This window comes from Crocuta crocuta, unplaced genomic scaffold (assembly GCF_008692635.1).
Source record: "Crocuta crocuta isolate KB4526 unplaced genomic scaffold, BGI_CrCroc_1.0 scaffold177, whole genome shotgun sequence".
Lineage (NCBI taxonomy): Eukaryota > Metazoa > Chordata > Mammalia > Carnivora > Hyaenidae > Crocuta > Crocuta crocuta.
Window position 1 is genome coordinate 3,195,553 of NW_027531880.1, and position 21,373 is coordinate 3,216,925.

General features: G+C 37.2%; 1 protein-coding gene across 3 annotated transcripts in view; it reads right to left on the reverse strand.

Annotated features, from left to right (window-relative positions):
• Positions 1 to 363: 363 nt before the first annotated feature.
• POLB (DNA polymerase beta) overlaps positions 364 to 21,373 on the reverse strand; it is a 28,145-nt gene continuing 7,135 nt past the window's right edge. Inside the window, exons 5-14 of one of the 3 annotated variants that reach the window (XM_077773116.1) lie at positions 20,324 to 20,382; positions 17,361 to 17,410; positions 15,464 to 15,515; positions 13,841 to 13,895; positions 13,673 to 13,745; positions 9,380 to 9,450; positions 8,139 to 8,225; positions 2,451 to 2,515; positions 1,794 to 1,933; positions 364 to 608 (exon numbers count right to left, since the gene is read on the reverse strand). In XM_077773116.1, coding sequence (XP_077629242.1) covers positions 514 to 608; positions 1,794 to 1,933; positions 2,451 to 2,515; positions 8,139 to 8,225; positions 9,380 to 9,450; positions 13,673 to 13,745; positions 13,841 to 13,895; positions 15,464 to 15,515; positions 17,361 to 17,410; positions 20,324 to 20,382 — 747 coding nt within the window. In that variant the 3' untranslated portion in view covers positions 364 to 513. The remainder of the gene's footprint in view (positions 609 to 1,793; positions 1,934 to 2,450; positions 2,516 to 8,138; positions 8,226 to 9,379; positions 9,451 to 13,672; positions 13,746 to 13,840; positions 13,896 to 15,463; positions 15,516 to 17,360; positions 17,411 to 20,323; positions 20,383 to 21,373) is intronic. The other 2 variants (XM_077773118.1, XM_077773117.1) reach the window with 2 other exon arrangements.

The window sequence follows — 21,373 nt, forward strand, 5'->3', positions numbered from 1 at the left end:
ATCACACAAGAGATAAACCTATACTTAGGTCTTAAGTATATATGACAAAATTGAATGTGGGGGCCGAGCCTCCAAAGGAAATAAATTTATGAAGTTCCCTAATTTCTAAAAAATACTGAACCACCTTCCAGTGCCCAGTCTCTGGTATGTCCTGACTAATTTGTAATTAGTAAATAGGAGGGAAAGGAGGTGGGGTATTGTGGCTTATATAGCATAAGGGCGAAAAAGGAGAAAAGAAAAATTCCCATTGAAAACTGCTAACATCTCATCTCTTCATTCTTTCCACTAAGTCCTTAGTAAAGTGTGATGGTGAACGTAACATGATATGCTGTTTGCTAATTAAATCAGAATAAGATTATCTGATAATAGTAAGAGAGGCTTTATTGACTACAGTGCAAGCTAAAGCATGGAGAAGAAATAATCACTTAAACACACCAAGACCCTTACATAGCAAAGGTTAAGAAATAAATTAAGACTCCCGTTGAGTTGAGCTGTGCCTGGGAAGAACAGGCCTCATTCACTTCGATCCTTGGGCTCTCGGTACGTCCACTGGATGTAGTCAAAGATGTCTTTCTCACTGTCCACTGGCAGAGGCTCTCCAGCAACTCCTACGAGTACAGAGAGAAGAAACTTAACCACAAACCAGTTTTGGAATTTGGTTATGAGGGTGCAGGGAAGACAGCTGTATGGGGCTCAATTTCAGAAGAAAAAGAAAACGGTAACCAAGCCACCAAAAAATGATTATTGACCGCCCTGCCCCGCATCCTCCCACATGGCTTGTGTTTGAGCTTTGTCACATATACTCACCGTCCTACAAAAGTAACCTGAGCATCCCAAATGGAGCCACTGAAGTGACCCTAATCCATGATTTCCTTCTCTGCTGGATCTCAACCAGAGCCACCACACATCATATGAAATACTCTCGTTTCCTTTGCAGCTCAAAATGTGGTCCCTGGACCAGCATCACCTGGGAGCTTTCTAGAAATGTAGAATCTTGGGTCCCCCTATTAGAATCTTCATTTAATGAGGTCCCCATGTGTCTCGTACACACACTTACGTGCAAGAAGCACTGCCCTCATCTACAGGGAAGAAAGCCCTATTTTATACTTGGAGGACAAAATGACAAAATCTTCATTTTCCTAGTAGAGAACAATAAACCACACAGTGGTGAAATGCTAACAAGCATGGATTAAGCAATTCTTACTCTTTAAACTTTTCATTTATTTATTAATTTTATTTTTGAGTAATCTCTACATCCAACTTGGAGTTTGAACCCACAACCCCGAGATTAAGAACTGCACGCTCCACTGAGCCAGCCAGGCACCCCTAAACTTTTTTTGGTATTTAAAAAAAATTTTTTAAGTAAGCTCTATGCCCAAAGTGGGGTTTGAACTCATGACCCTGACATCAAGAGTTGCATGCTCTACTGACTGAGCCAGCCACGTGTCCCAAGTCTTCAGAAGTTTTGGAGATACATTAAAGACAAACAAACAAAAAACCCACTTTAAACCAGTAAGATTTTTTTTTTTTACTGACCATCACATTAACTCATTCTAATAGAGCTAGAAATAACTTTTGCCATCATGGACTTCAAATGAGGGCTTGACAGCACGTATGGATTAAAGGCCCTTTTTGTTGCCCCAGGGACTCACGATACAAAGAAACTACACTTAACTGGCATAATTACTTAAAGGCTTTTTAGAGAAACCAAAGCTGCTAAACCAAAATATATCTGAAAATAACTTTCTCTCCAGATGACTGGGATTATGTCTAATGCACACCCAAGTACCCACCAGTGACTCCCAAGGGACGGATTGTGTATTCATTGATTGTGAAGCCTTTTTCTAGGGCATGAGCTCTCATATTCTTATTGAAAATATCACTCCCAGTGAAATAGAGAACACCACAGTAATACTGATCCTTGGGTATCAACCTAAAATAAATAAGTAAGTAAGTAAGTAAGTAAACAAATTTCACCACACATTTCAAATTTAGCAAAAATAAGATTCTTATCATCAATAAGGCACAAAACACCTAAAATAAGTCTATGTGGTTTAATAACCTAAGGAGGAGACTATCATTAGGTAGTTGTTCAAATTCGTGTGACCCTGCAGTTAATCTGAGTTTCAGTAAACTATGCTCTGGAAGAGGTACGGAGAAACGACAAGCAGTATCGCTTATTACAACCAACATTCCTCAGCCTGGAAACTACTTTTGAGTTGTGGAAGGTATCATGGTGAGATGCAAATCTAGAGAAAATAGATTCTGTAGACAGTCATTAATCTTTATATATTTTCAGGCCACACACCATCTACAGCAAGAACATACAGCCAGCCCTCTAGAATGAAAAAGGGTTCTAGACATTTATATGAATTCTAAGATATACAGAAGACAAAGGAAAGAGAAAAGAGTGAAAAGTTAATAGGTCAGCAACAAATTTTGAGTAATACCTTATATCAATTCTCCTGTGTGGATACTCCTTTTCATCATTTTTTCTGGGAAGCTGGCAAACACCCTAAAATGGATATTTCAAAGAATGCTTAAAGACGTTTTCAAACTTCAGGCTTAACATTCAGAATAGAATGTTGTTAAATATGAGGTTTTTGCTTTAAGTGCAAGCAGTTTTTGAATTCTGAGCACTTTCGGGGGGGCCTGGATGGTTGAGTTGGTTAAGCTTCGGATTTCGGCTCAGGTCATGATCTCGTGGTCCACGGGTTCGAGCCCCGCATCGGACTCTGTGCTGACAGCTCAGAGCCTGGAGCCTGCTTCCGATCTTGTGTCTCTCTCTCTCTCTCTCTCTCTCTCTCTCTCTCTCTCTGCCCCTCCCCCACTCATGCTCTGTCTCTCTCTTAAAAATAAACAAACATAAAAAAAAGAATTCTGAGCACTTTAGTTGGCTTTTCTTTGTGCTGTCTATTGTCACCACCTTCCTGTTACACTTTGTGGCAAATAAAGAAGTACATGCAACAGCAGGCAAGGATTCTAGGTATGAGGATTTGGCCTTTATAGGATTCTAAACAAAAAGCTAACCAGGGAAAGCATCAAACATGAAAGACATAAACCAAAAGAAACAGAGAAAAGCAATTTGGAAGAAACAATCACTACTCAGGGAGAAGAACACAAAAGAGCTAGGAGTAATATTCTCAGATAACAGAAAATATTCTATCCACGAAGTAGGGGCAGAATCCCACAGGAAAAAAAATAAAGTAAAAGGTTTCAATCAAATTTAAACTATGATAGCAGAAGTAGAGTATAAAACTGAAGAAAAAAAAACTCCCAGAAATTGGAAAAGACAGAGATGAAAAATAAGAAAAATTTAAAAGATAAGAAAATTAGAGGACCATTTTCCTCCTTTACAAGTGAGTTTTTATTATACTTCTACAGTTTTCAAACACAAGTTATCAAGGTCTATTTAGTAATCTTTTCCTTTTCTAGAAAAATGGACCAAAATTCTGGACTAGGGAGCAAGCCATAAATATGTAAAAAGAGCTACAAACATCAGAAATTTCAAATTAAATGTTTCAAATGTCACATTCTAAGAAAAGTACACCCGTGATAGGCTTCTGGTCCTAAAGAACAGTCGATTAAGTACACGTCACTAAAAGCTATACTTTTTCACTCAGTAACGCGGAAAAATTATAATCTAGAATCTAAAATGGGTATTTTCTTTAGCTCTTCCTATGGCTGAAAGATTAAATGAAACCTGTTTATCTTCAAAATATGAAAGCTACCTTCTTAGGCATTAACAAGTTCCAACTGAACCTTCAAATGGATCAGCAACGCTTTCCACCTGGAATTACCATGAGGTATTACCTTGCGGATATGGCTGTTTGGGTGCCACAGGCAATGAACTTGCTGTTTGTCACATCAGTAACAGGATTTCATCTAATGGCTTTGTTCCTTTCCTCAAGGCTCCTTTAATTTCCTGCACTTTTTCTGAAGTGCTAATGTTAAAGAATTTCTCTGTATTACTGTAAATTCTTTATTAGATTGAGTGGATTAGTTTTGTTTGGCATTTCATTTGGGTAGCTTCATGCTGAGCCGTCTGAATAAAGCCTCTTTCATTTCCCCAGGGGAGTCAAGGGATCTTCTATTGTCCCTTGAATCCTTACTGTAGATATTTCACAGAAAATCACCCAGGCCAAACTTGCACAAAATGCTAAAATCTGAATGGTACTCATTATATAAAGCAAAAAGGCATCTAAATGCAGGGGAAATTGTGTGGGTTTTTTTCATCCATATGTCATTTTATTCACAGGAAGAATAACTCAATTATCTAAAGATAATGGCTTTACAAGAAGATCTGGAATATTAACCCTGACTTTCCTGAGGTTTGGTGGCTATTAGTTTGAAGGAATTTGTGCTTTGAAGAGAATTTGAAAAAGACATGAATGGTCATATCTTTAAAATTATTTAGTCAGCAGTTACAGAAACATGAGATTTTGAAGTCAAGTGGATATGGAATGAGAATGGTTTATTCCACTTTATTGTTACTGTTGCTGTTGTTTAAGTAAGCCCTACGCCCAACATGGGGCTTGAACTCATGACCCCGAGATCAAGAGTCACATGCTCTAAAGACTGAGCCAGCCAGGGACCCAGGTTTATTCCATTTTCTAAGCTGAATTCATTTTTCAGCCAATTTCCTTTCAGAAACTTAGAGATGTCAACTTCTTTGACTATCTTCGCTGAAGCTCATGCACTCAGGGCCAGGGCTCTGACTCCTGCCGTACTCTCTGACTGGCTGACTTCCTTGCCTCAAGTCCTTTTCAAAGTCTCCTCTTCTCAAAAAGGCTGCTTCTGACCATCCTACTCAATGCTGTTTCTTACATGCCCATCTCCCCATGCCCTCCTTTTCTTTTTTTTTTTAAATAGTACCTATTATCTTAATCTAACACATGATTTGCCTATTACAGTCATTGTTTTTTTAAATTTCTTTTTTTTAATGTTTATTTAGTTTTGAGAGAGAGACAGAGACAGAGCATGAGTGCGGGAGGGGCAGAGAGAGAGGGAGACACAGAGTCCAAAGCAGGCTCCAGGCTCTGAGCTGATGCAGGGCCCAGCCTCACAAACTGCAAGATCATGCCCTGAGCTGAAGTTGGATGCTTAACCAACTGAGCCACCCAGGAGCCCCTATTATGGTCACTGTTAACCATCATTCCCTTCCACACCCTCCAACTATTAATTCTCCTGAAACTCCCTGCTACAGCCTAGGAGAGGCACTGGGAAGTGGTAGGTGCGTCATGCACGGTTGTTGACCTGACCGAACACACCTTTCTCATCCCACTGGCACTCATTCTCCGTCTTGTCCTCTCACACCACCATCCTCCCTCACTTTCTCTCTCCTTTTTGGTTCCCAATTTAATCCCTACCAGGTTGCTCTCCTCTACTGATCTTTCCAAAGAGAGAAATATTATGTCTATATTATATCATTTCATACTATATTAGCATAATACTTTGTACAACTCTTTGAAGATTCACTCTATGAAGACAGTTGTACAAACCCTTCAAAGGGTCCATGTATGTTACTTAATCTGATCAGTATAACTGTCACTTGACATAGTACGTCATTTTACAGGTAAAAATATTAAGGCCTTATGGAAGTAAAGCAACTTGCCTAATGTCACACAATCCATTAGTAATGGAGCCGGAATAAGATTTTAGAGCTTCTGGATTTTCCTCCACAGTGCAGCATATACCAACACACACCCTTTTCTTTGCAACAAGGTACCCATTACCCCTTATTGCCTCCACAATAAATTGACTTGAAAACTAACCTGGATTGCTCCTCATCCTAACATATACCAATTATAAATGTCAAACAGCAGGCTCACACATGGCATTTTGTAAGCTTCAGAGAATATATGAGCCACACATACAGTATCCAAACTTTATACACAAACCACCCGCTAAGCTGGATTCCTAGGTCACAACATAAAGGCCTCAGTTTCTTGCTCAAATTGTCCAGTGGGTCTTTCTATACTTTAAAAACAAACAAAAACCCTGCTTTCTTATTATTTTCACCTGTTGTCTTTTGGAAAATAGATTTGGGGAATTCTCTTTTTGGCAATAACCATATACGTGCTGTTAGGAATATGACTGAGAGAATGGGAAGGCAAGATAGAGTGAAGGCTTCCAGCCTTGTCCTAGGATTGGTGAGTGGCTCTAGTCTTTCAGGCATCACATGTACAGTAAGGTCTGAACCAGCCTGGTTTGTAGTGGTCACTGGAATTGGGCTGCCAGACAAGGACCTCTTCTGTGACTGAGCACTTACTGGGGTAACCCAATTCCACCACCGCCAGCAATGCCTTATGCTCATATACACGTGACTACCCACCTTTCCTCTTTAGGTTACACCCAGCCCACCAGCTTGTAATTTTTTTTTTTTGTATTCTTGCTAGCTGGATTACTAGCCTCTGTTGGTGTTTCCTCTGGATCTCTGAGCACAGCAGAATACTGTTCAGACTGCAAAGAAAATGCTTCTGCTACTGCATTGCATAAACACTTTCCTGGTCGCTAGTTCTGAAAAGAGCTGGTGTGCTTCCCCAGGAGGAAGTCCTAGGGCCTTTCATAGAGATGACTAGACGAGGTAGAGAGTTAGGCCAGAAGGGGTCCCCAGAATATGCCCAGGCACACCAGGACTCTTTCCTACAATGAAAAGCAAAATTCAACTTGTCTAGCAAACGTTATTTTTAGGGTTATATCTGATTGAATGTTCTTTAAACATAAGATTTTTGCAGATTGATTTTGGTGAATAAAATCAATCTCAATTTAAAAGGGATGTTCCTAGAGCATATATAAACCCTATTTTTAATAACAGCACACATGTCTATACTTCTGGGCATAGAGTAAAAGCTCCAAATTGGACAGATTTGGGAGAACAGCTCATAGATTTAATTCCCAAAGGCTTGACTATTGACTAGACTCTTTTTTTTTACTTTTTTTTTTTAGACTTTTTATTTTTACTTAGCTAAAGTTCTTTAGAAACATTATAAAATGTGACCAACTTTGGCAACAGTTTCAGAGCCCATTAAGATCACCATGTTAAATTTAATGACATGATTTTTTGTGCATCTGATTAAATATACACAACATAAAGTTTACAGTTTTAACCATTTTCAAGTGTGCAGTTCTACAGCATTAAGTACATTCACACTGTTATACAACTATCAGCACCATCCACCTCCAGAACATCTTCATCTTCCCCAACTGAAATTCCAGTTCTGTGAGATACGAACTCCATGTTCCCCTTCCCCACAGGTCCCTGCTCAGCACCGTTCTACTTTCTGAAGGACACGACATTTCAATTATCTATCTCAACCATCTTATCCTATTTTTGGCTAAAACCACCGTCAAATTATGCAACAAGACTCTTTCTGGTATTAGCATTTCCACTCCCCCAAAGCACAATCTCTTTCCATTTCAGGCATATGACTTGGGAAAAGGGGACATGGAAAAAAGTCAATTCAAAGTATGTATTTAAGTGAGCAGCAGAATAAAGGCAGCCCTTTATTACCTTAGTCCTAGATTCCTATTTGCCTTCCTGTCGGTTTTTACACAAGGATATTTTTTAACCTCTTCTGAATTCATCTGTCATTTGTCTTGAATCTTCAAAGCTTAATTGCCTGGAAGCCTACATGATTTTAACAGTTCATCATGATGGGATTCACCGTGAAAATCTCTCCAAGTGTCTCCCTATATTAACTCCTCTGCTTATCATGCTGCGTAACATGTTTGTATCACATGCCCTGATTTCTTCTCTTTCTTTGGTGTTACAATAGATTAATACTCTTCAGACAATTCTAATCTTACTTACTGAAGAATTCTGAGTCTGAGAATATGAGAATATTTGCTATTTTAAGGAAAAACTTATGATGTGTCAAAGTCATTATAGAAAATAAGAGCAGATTATGCCTAGTTGTGTATTCCAGTAGCTCAGATTAGTTACAAGTGGGGAATTTAAAACAAAAGTCTTTACTAAAATATTCTGGGATTAGCATCTTGTTAATTCTTCTCTAAACTCTCATAGATACCCTACTTATTGACTCGAATACTAAGAATATGAGAGTCACACACTCAGAATGGTTCCTGAACAGTTTCCAAGATTTTGTTCAGAAGTGTTAACTCAAACAAGTACTTACCATGAACTTGGTTTCACCTTTTGACAGAGTATCTGTAATAAAATGGACCTTCTGTAACTGCTCCACAACACGATGTAACAGCTTTGGCTACAGAAACATAAATAGGAAATAAGAAGAACAATTACTCTTTTATAGCAAGAAAACATTAAGATGAGTTTTCTAATTATCTATGGAGAAATGCCTAGTTTTCCTCTAAGTACTTTCTTCTTCTAACACCAAACTCATTTATCAAATGAAATGTATTTTTAGAAACCATCATTTTTCACCACTATCATGATACTTCCAAACATCATTTGTGTTTATCTGTTTCATTAAGTCAAAAAGTTAGCTGTTTCATCTTTAAAGGATATATATTCCAGGGGCGCCTAGGTGGCTCAGTCAGTTGAGTGTCTGACTTGGGCTCAAGTCATGATCTCACAGTTCACAGGTTTGAGCCTTGCATCAGGCTCTGTGCTGACAGCTCAAAGCCTGGAGCCTGCTTCAGATTCTGTAACTCCCTCTCTCTCTCTGCCCCTCCCCCACTCATGTTCTGTCTCTCCCCCTCTCTCTCAAAAATAAAAATGTTTAACAATAAAAATTTTTAAAAAGTATATATTCCAAAATAAAAAATGCTTTGCTTTCATGGGTTTTCTAACAGGGATAAAGTTTCTTAATATAACATTTTTTTTAATAGAAAAATATTCCCTTAGTGAAAACCTGAATATTATAGTACATATTCCTAAAATATCCATGATAGACAATAAATAAGTCTGGAAATGTTGTATTGAGTTTCTTTTTTGAAAAATTAGACTGTCCCCCCTTACCTACCCGTTCCTTGCAGACAAACACCATTGTGTATCCTTTTCAACCTCTTACTTTGCCTTTCACAGAAGTCAATCAGTACAGAGAAATTCAACTGGTTTTTCAAAAAGATTAAAGCAAAAATCCATTCTGAAATATCCAACTATCATTTAGAAAATGATATTTAGGGGTGCCTGCGGGGCTCAGTCAGTTAAGTGTCCGACTCTTAATTTCAGGTCAGGTCATGATCTCATGGTTGTGAGATCAAGCCCCGTGTTGTGCTCTGTACTGGGCATGGAGCCTGTTTCAGATTCTCTCTGTCTCCTCCCTCTGACCCTCCCCTGATTGCACACACACATGCTCTCTCTCTCTCTAAAAAAAAAAAAAGAAAGAAAGAAAGAAAAGAAAATGGCATTTACTGTTGTGTCAGACAGCATATTTGACTATAAGTTCTGTAGTACCTGTTTAGTTGAATCAGAGGTAAAGCTGGGATGGGTCAGAAGGACATCCATGTCACCACTGGACTCTGCACCTATGATAACAAAAAAATACGTATGGAATTCCTTCTGTAAATTTATAAATTAGCAGGCAAACAAAACCAAAGTGACGTCACATTGAGGAGTCTTACTTCTGATAGATTATATTTCACTGTACTTCATATTCAGAATTAGTTAAAAGATTTCAATTTTCTGTCCAACTGTTCAGGTATACTGACATAAACTGCACAATCTGGGATAACAACAGTAATTGGCATTAGATATGCATTATATACAATTGGTGGGTTTAATGTATTAAAAATGCACCTAAATACTCAATAATGAACAAAAACAATATTAAAAGACAACATTTTCCAAAGAAGATATACAGATGGCCAACAGACACATGAAAATATGCTCATCATCACTCATCATCAGGGAAATGAAAATCAAAAGAATGAGATATCACCTCACACCTGTCAGAATGGCTAAAATCAAATCCACAAAAAGCAAGTGTTGGCAACGATGTGGAGAAAAAGGAACTCTCATGTACTGTTGGTGGGAATGCAAACTGGTGTAGCCACTGTGGAAGACAGTACAGAGGTTTCTCAAAAAATTAAAAATAGAATTACCATATGATCCAGTATTCCCACTAATAGGTATTTAACCAAAGAAAATAAAGACACTAATTCAAAAAGATACATGTACCCCTATGTTTACTGCAACATTATTTACAACAGCTAAGATATGGAAACAACAAAGTGTCCATCAATAGATGACCCAAGTGTTCAGTGATAGATGAACAGGTAAAGATGTGGCTTATATATACAATGGAATATTACTCAGCCATAAAAAGGAATGGATCTTGCCATTTGTGACAATATGGATGGATGTAGAGTGTATTATGCTAAGTGAAAGTCAGTTAGAGAAAGACAAATACCATATGTTTCACTTGTGTGTGGAATTTAAGAAAACAAACACATGAACAAAGAAAAAGTGAGACAAACCTAAAAACTGACTCTTAAGTATAGAGAACAAACTGGTGGTTCCCAGAAGTGAGGTGGGTAAGGGAATAGGTGAAATAGGTGAAGGGGGTTAAAAGTATATTTATCATGATGAGCACTGAGTAATGTATAGAACTGTTGAACCATTATATTGTATACCTGAAAATAACTATTTGTTAATTATACTTGAATTTTTAAAAGGTTAAAAGAATTTTTAAAAATTAAAAAGGGTAAATCCTCATTATAAAAAAAGCTTTAAAATGCAGCTATGAACACTATGTATCTAAAAACTTCAAATTAAACGGTATGTTCTAACTCTGTAAAGGTTAATCAGAAAATCCATTTCAACTCTTATGACTGAACTCATTAATGAATATTGGTAAAAATTACTATTATGGTATCATGGATAAGAATATGGCACTTTATAATGACTTAGGTTTTTATTTTGATCCCCACTCTACAACCACACAACTTTAGGAAGATTACATACAGTTATTTATACTTTCTTTTATTATAAAACTATAAAATTTTGTCTCCATTTAAATGGATTTTTTTTTCATTTTAAATGTGTTTTTTTGCAATATTACGAATGAGGACTGTATATTCCTTTAGACTTCTGTTTCTGTCTATAAACTACTAAAAAGTACTCTATTGGCCACTGTACAACTAAGAATAATATGTAAAAGCATCTAGAATAGTGCCTGCCATGCAGCTGGCATAAAATAACACTGTTCAGCTCCTTTCTTTGCATTTTTGTGAGTACAGTATATGCAAAACACACTTTTGGTCACTGAAGATATGGCAGTGTCTCTGGATCACCACTCTATGCATCAATAATCTTTAACCAGATATTTGAACATGAAGAAGACTAGATTCAATGTGTGCTGACCCTGGGATATTCATGGAAGCGCTTTTTTTAAAAAAAATTTTTTTATAGTTTATTTATTTTTGAAACACAGACAGAGCATGAGTGGGGGAGGGGCAGAGAGAGAAGGAGGCACAGAATCTGAAATAGGCTCCAGGCTCCTAGCTGTCTGCACAGAACCCGATGCGGGGCTTGAACCCACAAACTGTGAGATCATGACCTGAGCTGAAGTTAGACACTCAACTGACTGAGCCACCCAGGTGCCCCTGGAAGCGCTTTTAAGAAAGAAAATTTTGTCTTTTCTTCTCATTTCTTTCTCTTAAAAGTTGTGTCTTTTACCATCAACCTACCACCAAAAATGTATTACTCTATCCATTTAAAAAACAAAGCAATTACTTTAGCATATAAAGAGAAATAATCCAAGAGTCTATTAACAAAGGACCAAATAAATAAAGTATGGAACACCCACATTACCAAATGTTATGAAGCCATAAAGAATAAGCATGCTGTCTATATACTGAAGTGGAAAAGGCTTCCAAGATATGTTTTTACTAAGAAGTAAGGTACATACTGTGTAAATATTATATTACTTTTGTGACGAAAGAGGGAAGAGGACACCAAGAATATTTATTCACTGGGTAAAGACAATGTGGTATGAATTTACAATGGACTGTTACTTAGTCATAAAAAAGAATGAGATCTTGTCATTTTTGACACTATGGATGGACCTAGAGGGTATTATGCTAAGTGAAATAAGTCAGACAGAGAAAGATAAATACCATATGATTCATTTATATGTGGAATCTAAAAAACAAAACAAACAACAAACAAAACAGAAACAGACTTATAAATACAGAGAACTGGTCGTTTCCAGAGGTAGGGGTATGTGAGGGGATGGATAAAATAGATGAAAGAGCTTAGGAAGTAAGAATTTTAGTCATAAAATAAGTCATGGAGATGAAAAGTACAGCACAGTTAACAAAGTCAATATTGTCTTCACACCGTACGGTGACAGGTGGTAACTGTACGTATTGTGGTGAGCACTGTGTAGTGTACAGCACTGTCATCACTATGTTGCACACCTGAAACGAACACAACACTGTATGTCATCTATACTTCAATAAAATTTTTTTAATAAATAAAAAGGATAAAAAGGGAAAAAAGAATGTATATTCACATGCATTTATATTTACATGTCAAACCACTGAAAGAAGACACAAGAAAGTGGTCATTAGTGGGACAGTAGTGGGAGGGAGTGGAGAAAGTGAACCAGGCCAGGAGAGAAGGGAAACTTCTTAGTGTACACCTTTTTTATATTAAAGCCTGCAACCATATAATGTACTCAATAAAAGTAAAATTAAAATAGAAATATTGAAATCCAGAAAGGCTGTCATTTTCAACTGAGCACGCATTTAGCCTGTTGTATATCCAAGTCTGTGTTCTGCAAATACAGATTCCAAGGCCCTACCTAAAAAGATTCTTATTTAGTAGGTTTGTAGCAGGGTATAGCCATGTGTATTTTTCTTTTTAAACTTTCTAGGTATTTCCGATGCACAGAAAAACTCAAACAACCGGTTAACTTTAATCCTCTCATTTTGCAAATATGGAAAACAGGGTGTGAAGAGACAGACTACTTCAATCATACAGTGACAGTAGATTTGGCCTCAGGACCCAGGTCTTTGGCCTCAGTCCAATGTTCTTTCTTTTAACAATTAAGGATGTGGCACTCTCCTCTCTCCAAATCCAGATTCTTAAAGCGGCTACCCTGAGAATTTGTGATAGCTCATCACCTGCCGCTTACACAACACTCCAAAGGTGGCGAGAGAGTCAGATGACTATTTCAAAAGTTTTAAATCAAGTTTTTGTATTCGAATTTTTAAAGTTACTATTTTAACATTTATATTGCCCTTCCATATTCTGAGCCAGTAAGAAACCACCAGGATTCTCTTGGTTCTCACTTTGCTCACATTCACGTAGAACGAGATCATCTGAAGGACCTGGTTGTTGTGAGAACTGGTTTAGAACTAGTGCTTCAGAGACCATGTTTTTAGATTCATTACAGAAAACTTAGAAAATAAAAAACGTTTAAAAGAAAAACCACCACCTCCCCACTGCTCCACTAGCATCTAGCCAATTGCTCCTAGGATTTTGATATATATAAAATTATTTTATAAAGTTTATTAAAACTAGTCATTAAAATATCATCCTATAATAAAATCAGGATGAATTTTCTCTAATTTTTAATACATACTGCTGTCTATAAACAAATAAACTTAGATAATATTCTACTGGATCTTAGTAAATCTATGAAGTAACACAGATCACATCTTGTTATTCCATTTTTTTGGGTATACATTAGGCAATTTTAATATCAAGGCATGAATAACCTAAGATTAGGAAGTATGTTACCTCTTCTGAAACTGCCACAGACTGTAGCAATGTACTCAGAATCCACTTTTTTAACTTCATTTAGTACAATATCCTAATAGAAAAAAAATTAAGTCAGTATTCTAAAATGGCTTTCACCAAGTGACATTGTCAATTCTAATCAACAAATACAATTCAGCACACTCTTACTTGCATTTGTAACATCTCTTCACGAGGAATTCTTTTCTCAAAGTCCTCAAAATATCTATAAAGACAGAATAAGTAGACAAAAGATTTTTGTGAAATTTAAATCTTAAAAAATAAATTGCCTACCATGTCAAGTGTCCTTATACCAGTACATCATTCAAAAATCAAGACTAAAGGCTCAGTAGGAAGATAACAGTAAAATAGGGGCGTTTATTTCTTAACTTAGACTAAATTTTTTAAGTGTCATTCTTTATGCTATTCCAGATACTCCATCTAAACTTATTTTAAATAAACTTCACATTCCTATACCAAGAGTAAGTAAATATATTTAAGTTAGTATGTTTCCAAGTTAGACTGCTCCCTACTGGCAAGTCACGGGGTTACAGTTTATTGCTCTTAAATCCTGCAAAATTATCGTATTTTAAAACACTATCCTATGAATCCAGATAACACTGTGCTATATGAAAGGAGCAATCAGAAAAGACCAGACTGTATGATTTCACTTATATGAAATGTCCAGAAAAGGCAAATCTATATTGACAGAAAGTACATTAATGGTTGTCAGAAGCAGGGATGGGAAGGTGAGGAGTGGGGGGGGGCGGGGTTAGAGAGAGAGGGGCAGCTAGAGAGATATGGGGAGTGAATGCCAATGGGTATGGGTTCTTTTTGGGATATAACAAAGATGTTCTAAAATCAACTGTCATGATGGTTGTATAATTCCACGAATTTACTAAAAACCACTGAAGTGTATACTTTAAATGGATCAGTTGTATGATATCTGAGTTCTATTTCAATAAGGCAGTTATAAAAATATCTCAGTATGAAATAACATCTCAAACTGATAAAGCACCTGCTCAAAACCACCTCTCACAACAACCAAGTCCTTCAGAAGATCTCAATTATGTAAATGCAAGGAAAGGGAGAACTATGCCATCCTCGTTTCTTACCAATTCAGAGTCTTAGAAGAGCAGTGTGAGTTTAGAGGATTACGATAAGGCATCAACAGGGCTAAACTGGCAACAAGACTATGTAAGTGAGGAAGTGATACCTGCTTATGTACTATGCATTAAAAAAGGGGTTCCAGATTGTAGCCAGCACACAAAATAATCACTGAGGCTGATACACAACATTCCTACAAGGTATTCCTACACTGTTACTTAGGTCTTTGGGTTTTTTTTCTTTTTCTTTTTCTTTTTCTAATTTAGCATTCCAGAGTCATATCCTAGCTTCCTGGGCAGACTCCAAACTTCTTAAGAGCTACACTGACCCTGTTTATAACCTTACCCCAGATCTGACGCAGTGCTTTCTACAATAGTTAAGCACAAAATAAACACCCGCTGACTGATGCACTCAGTCCTATGTGTTTTAAGAGGAAGTTTCTCACTAAAGTCAAGAGAATGAGGGAAATACTCAACACAGGAAAACAAACTAGAGGGCAATAACAAAATGTGTGAAAACAGGCATATTCTCTACAAAAGTCTGCAACAAATCTTAGTATTCCTGAAGTAGAAAAATGATTGTGTTTAGCTAACTTTGAAGAATTACTATGGTGTATGGAAGAATGGCTATAAAAAATTTTACTTTTACATCTTAAGTCTCAAAATGAAAGAAAATTTGCTATCTTACTTCAGCCCAATTCGCTGATGATGGTTCAATTTATCTTCATTTTTCCTGAGATCTGTATAGAAGACATATAAAGTTAAGGTGCTAACTTAGACATTTTTGGAAAAAGCTGCTAAATTTAGTGATCCTTTTTATAAGGAACTACCAGGAAAATACACTGAAATGACTTTGAAAAGAAAAAAAATTCAGATATTAAGAAGTAGATAAAAAGTTCTTCAAATCAATGTAGTAAAATCTAACAGTTGATTTTATGATTTTTATTTACTGAATCAAAATTTCAAGTATAGTTACACAGAATAATAGATAAAACACAGCAGGATCATACCACACTTCACTGACTATAGCAAAAAGCAGCCTTATAAGAACCTGTATTGCCTAACTTATGGTTAGTAGCAGCAGAAGTAGCCACAGCTTCTGAATGTTTTAGGACTATGTTCATTTATATTGCTTGTTTATTCATTCACTGCGTTTAACTAGCATTTGTTGAGTAGTAACTTGTGCAGGCATGTGGCTGAAATCTTGCTGAAAGGAAAAGTATTGCCTTCATTATTTAAATTAAAAAGCTGTCATATCATAATATATCTTAAATCTAAAAGTGATGTTCCTTTCCCGGGCATGAGTACAGGAATAAGCCTTATTAAAGAAAAAATAGACAAGTATGCTTCCAAAACATTTCCTACAGCTACCCTTATATTCACAAACATAAATTCTCTCTGGAGATACAAAATGGAGAAAAATAAAAATCTTTATAATACAAGGAGCACTTAATATTTGTCATAGTACTATGTACATGCTAGACACTAAAAATGTAATGGAAATAATGAGTTTGTTACATATAAGGATATAGATGTTGACAATTAATCATATTACATATCTGTGAATTGTGAAATAATGTAAAAACCATTATAGCAGATCTTTGACACTCCCAAGGGATGCAACTTTTGTTTAAGAAACAAACTCTTGACCCTTTTAACCAATATTCCACTCAGATAAATATGCTACAGACAGAAAAGCCCAAACCCTCTCTGAGATGCAGATATAGTAGAGTTCATTCACTTATTATGTGACTCACACAAATTTTTAACTTTGTAGTATTACTAATTAATCATGCCTCTTAAAAAAGAGTCAGTTACTAGGTACCAAGCACTGTGCACTAAGTGCTTTTCATACATTACCGCATGAAATCATATAAGGCAGCATTATGATAGCATTTTGTAGTAAGAAACCAAAGCACCATGAGCATTCATTGTAATAAAGTGGTGAGAATGGATTCAAACCCAAGTCCATCTCTAGAACCTGTCCACCTAACCATCTGAGTTCCCTGCACACAGTTGAATCCACAAACATTAAACCCCAAATGCCACAGGTACACTGCAACAAATCTATCTATATATATGGTATATACCCTTTAAAAAGTATGAAAATAAATTATATTCAAAGGATTGCTATACTAGGTTTAAGGAAAATATTTATAATTACTTGATTTAGGCTCTATTTTTATCACTTCTTTGAAAGCAAAAATTCCTTCAGTAGATATTGCAAGCCTCTTACAGAATCTTTCTCCATGTATATCACTCCGCTTTTAGGCTGAATGTGTAGGATTCTGTTGTCTAAATTTTACTAGAGAAACATAGGCAATGTAAATTGTTTCAAAATCTGCAAATGAAATCACTGCATTTAAACCAAGAAGCCACTTGCTCTTCCGCGTTACAAACCTAATTTAACACAGGAATAAAAAGCTCTACTTTATATCTACTCTCTGCTACAGAGTTAAAATGAAAGTCTTACCATTCCTATTTACTAGTTGAGAAAAGGTTTTTCAAGTTCTAGTTTGCTAGAGCACTAACCATCCTTCAGGAGCATAGTGACCTGGGGCTGGTGACCTACTATACATACTCACCTTCTAATGTTTTAATCCCTTCATCTACAAACTTCCTTGCAGCAGATGGACTACAAAGAAAGAAAAGCATTAGTTCAATATCAAGTGAAACTCAGGACCCCTTAATAACAAATAACCAATTATGTCTTCTCTTGAGAAACATGAAGAGTTACTGTGGAGCTAAAGAAGACCTGTTAAAATGTGGTGGTGATTTTATCCAAAGAGAAGAATTCTTGAAGCCTCGATCTAGGAAGACAACCATGAACCTGGATATGAAAAAGGCAGCTAAGCAGCTAGGTGCTATAGTACACATACACCATATTCATAAGACAGACATGAAAACAGTTCTTTCATTCAAATGATGAACTGAAGACCTATTACGTGCCACATACTCTTCTAAGTGCTGAAAATACAGCAGGAATAAGACAAATAAATGCTTTGGTCTTACACACTTACATTCCAGTGAGGAGAGAGAAAATAAACAAGCGTATAAAATTTAAAGTATCAGATAAATTAATTAAAATAGGATAACGTGACAGAGTGGCTGAGTCTGACTTTAGACTGGGTAGCAAAGGAAGGCCTCTGAAATGGTATTGAAACTGAAATTCTAATGACAAGGAGTGTTTGTAGAGAAACTGTGTGACACAGAAACAGATATTCATAGCAGAAGGCAATGTGGCACATAACAAGTAGAACTCAATGGGAGTCAGGAAACATGGGTTCTAATGCCGACTCTGCCAGTTACCCCTTTTTCTATATTCAGTGTTTTTGTCCGGAAAAAGAAGATAGTAACACAGATGTTCTTTAAAACAACTTCTAATATTTTACAATGGCCTGAAGTCCCTAAGGAGTCATGCTCGTTTTCAGTAAACTAGGTTTAAGAATTTAATATATTTTAGAATAGCTTTCATCAAAATGTGGCTATTCATTTATTTGTAAACATCTTATTTTATGTTTTTGAGAGACAGAGCATGAGCAGGGAAGGGGCAGAGAGAAAGACAGGCACAGAATCTTAAGGAGGCTCCAGGCTCTGAGCTGTTAGCACAGAGCCCAAAGTGGGGCTTGAACTCATGAACGGTGAGATCATGACCCGAGCTGAAGTTGGACACTCAACCAACTGAGCCACCCAGGCACCCCAAAATGTGGCTATTTAAAGGAAAAATCATCACATAAATGCCTCATTCCATAAAGATGAGACTTAAGCAAAGTGTTATAGGTTTAGTGGGTTTTTTGTGTTGTTTTTTTTTAAGATTTTAGTTTTTAGGGGCACCTGGGTGGCTCGTTGGTTAAGTGTACGACTTTGGCTCAGGCCATGATCTCCCAGTTTTTGTGAGTTTGAGCCCTGCTTCAGGCTCTGTGCTGACAGCTCAGAGCCTGGAGTCTGCTTTGGATTCTGTGTCTCCCTCCCTCTGCTCCTCCTCCAGTCATGTTCTGTCTCTCTCACTCAAAAATAGATAAATGTTGGGGCGCCTGGGTGGCTTAGTCGGTTGAGCGTCCGGCTTTCACTTAGGTCATGATCTCGCGGTTCGTGGGTTCGAGCCCCGCGTCGGGCTCTGTGCTGACTGCCAGCTCAGAGCCTGGAGCCTATTTCAGAGTCTGTGTCTCCCTCTTTCTCTGACCCTCCCCTGCTCACGCTGTCTCTCTCTCTCTCTCCTAGAAATAAATAAAAATATTTTAAAAAAAAATAGATAAATGTTAAACAAAAATTAAAATAAAAAATATTTTAGTTTTTAAAGAATGGCATATCTTAACATGTACAACAACATGGCTGGAACTACAGTGTTTTATGTTAAGTGAAATAAGTCAGGCAGAGAAAGACAAGTATCCTATGATTTCACTCATATGTGGAATTCAAGAAACACAATAGATGAATACAGGGGAAGGAAAGGAAAAATAAGATAAAAACAAAAAGGGAGGCAAACCAAAAGAACCTCTTAAAGACAGAGAACTGAGAGTTGCTGGAGGGGAGGTTGGTGGGAGATGGGCTAAATGGGGGATGGGCATTGATGAGGGCACTTGCTGGGATGAGCACTGGGTGTTATATGTAAGCGATGGGTCACTGAGTTCTACTCCTGAAACCAGTACTATACTTTATGTTCACTAACTTGAATTTAAATAATAAATAAATATTTTATTTTTTAAGTAATCCCTACACCCAATGTGGGGCTTAAATTCACCCCTTGAGATGTAGAGTCACATGCTCTACCAACTGAGCCAGCCAAGCGCCCACAGCCTCAATGTTTTAATGTTAACCTCTGTGTTGTCAAATGGCAAAGAAGCCCCCTTTGGTGCTAACTCAAATTTTAAGACACAGTCCTTCATTAAAAAATGCTTGGATATTGGCCTGGGTGGCTCAGTCGGTTGAGTGACCGACTTTGGCTCAGGTCAAGATCTCATGGTTTGTGACTTTGAGCCTTGAGTCAGGCTCTGTGCTGACAGCTCAGAGCCTGGAGCCTGTTTGGGATTCTGTGTCTCCCTCTCTCTCTGCCCCTCCCCTGCTCATGCTCTGTCTCTCTCTGTCTGTCAATAATAAGTAAACGTTAAAAAAAAAAAAAGACAAAGCATTTTTTTAAAAAATGCTTGGATGCTTGTCCCAAATTTATAAGGCACGTTAGGTGCTATGGAAAAAAAGCTTAAATGCTTAAGATAAATGTCATGCGCAGAGAGGCAAAAGAGGCACAATCTGGAGGGAGTGGTAAGATGTACATGGAGCAAGTGTAGGCGGAGGTTAGAAGATTATATCTAACTTGAGAATCACACTGGTTTTATGACGGAAGGAACATTTGCCTTGGATGGACTTTGAAAGTAGAGGTGGCACCTGAGGAACCAGCCTAGACATACAAGATATGGAAGAGTGAGCTATATGGGCAAGGACAGAGATGGCAAGGTACAGGTTTTGAAGGGAAACAGCATGTACTTATTTTGACTTACATAAAAAATAAAACCAACCCTACTACTGTGTCTGCTTTAAAAAGATTTCTTACCCGATGCCACTAACTCGAGTCAGGAAATTGATAGATGAACTCGTATCATCTTGCCGAATCTTTAAGGAAAAAAAAAGTCTAATAACGATTTTGGAATGCTTTGAGGACTCAAATGTTCTTATTGGAAATATACCAGTTGTCCGCTAGGGGACCTGAAGAACCATTTACATTTGTTTGTAAAACCATACAAAAGTATTCACAAATAACCTCAGTGGTTATAGATGAATAACAAAGCAAATGAAGACATCTCATCTCTAACTTATCCAATACTTTTAAAAGGCTTATTCACAAAAGACTATAAGTGGTATAATTACTATCATCAGGGTGAAATAAAATCATAAAAATGCCTTAAAGAGCTCCAGAATAGAAATTCTAAAATATAACAATCTTTTATCAAAGTTTATAATCTACCTTCTGAATGATACAAAAAGCTAACTCTATTACAGATGCTAATAGTCTCTTAAAGGACACATAAAAAGGGGCACCTGGGTGGCTCAGTTGATTAAGTGTCCAACTTCGGCTCAGGTCATGATCTCATGGCTTGTGAATTTGAGCCCCACATTGGGCTCTGTGCTGACAGCTCAGAGCCTGGAGCCTGTTTCAGATTCTGTGTCTCCCTCTCTCTCTGCCTCTCCCCTGCTCGCGCTCTGTCTCTCTCAACAATAAATAAACATTAAAAAACATTTTTTTTTTAAATAAAGGACACATAAAATAAGCAAACATTCTAGGCAACAATATTCAAATTTTTAAAAATAGAACACTTAAAGCCATAGACTCCACTCCTCTCTTTTTCTTTTGCATCTTACCAGGTGAATGACATCAGTTAACCTGCACTGATGCTACATGAGAGTTGCCATAATGGCAGACACCAGGGGGCATCTGGTGGCTCAGTCCATTAAGTGTCCAAATCTTGATTTCAGTTCAGGTCATAATCTCACAAATCATGAGACCAAGCCCCACGTTGGGCTCTGTGCTAATAGCACGGAGCTTGCTTAGGATTCTCTCTCTCTCTCTCTCTCTCTCTCTCTCTCTCTCCCCCCCCTCTCTGTC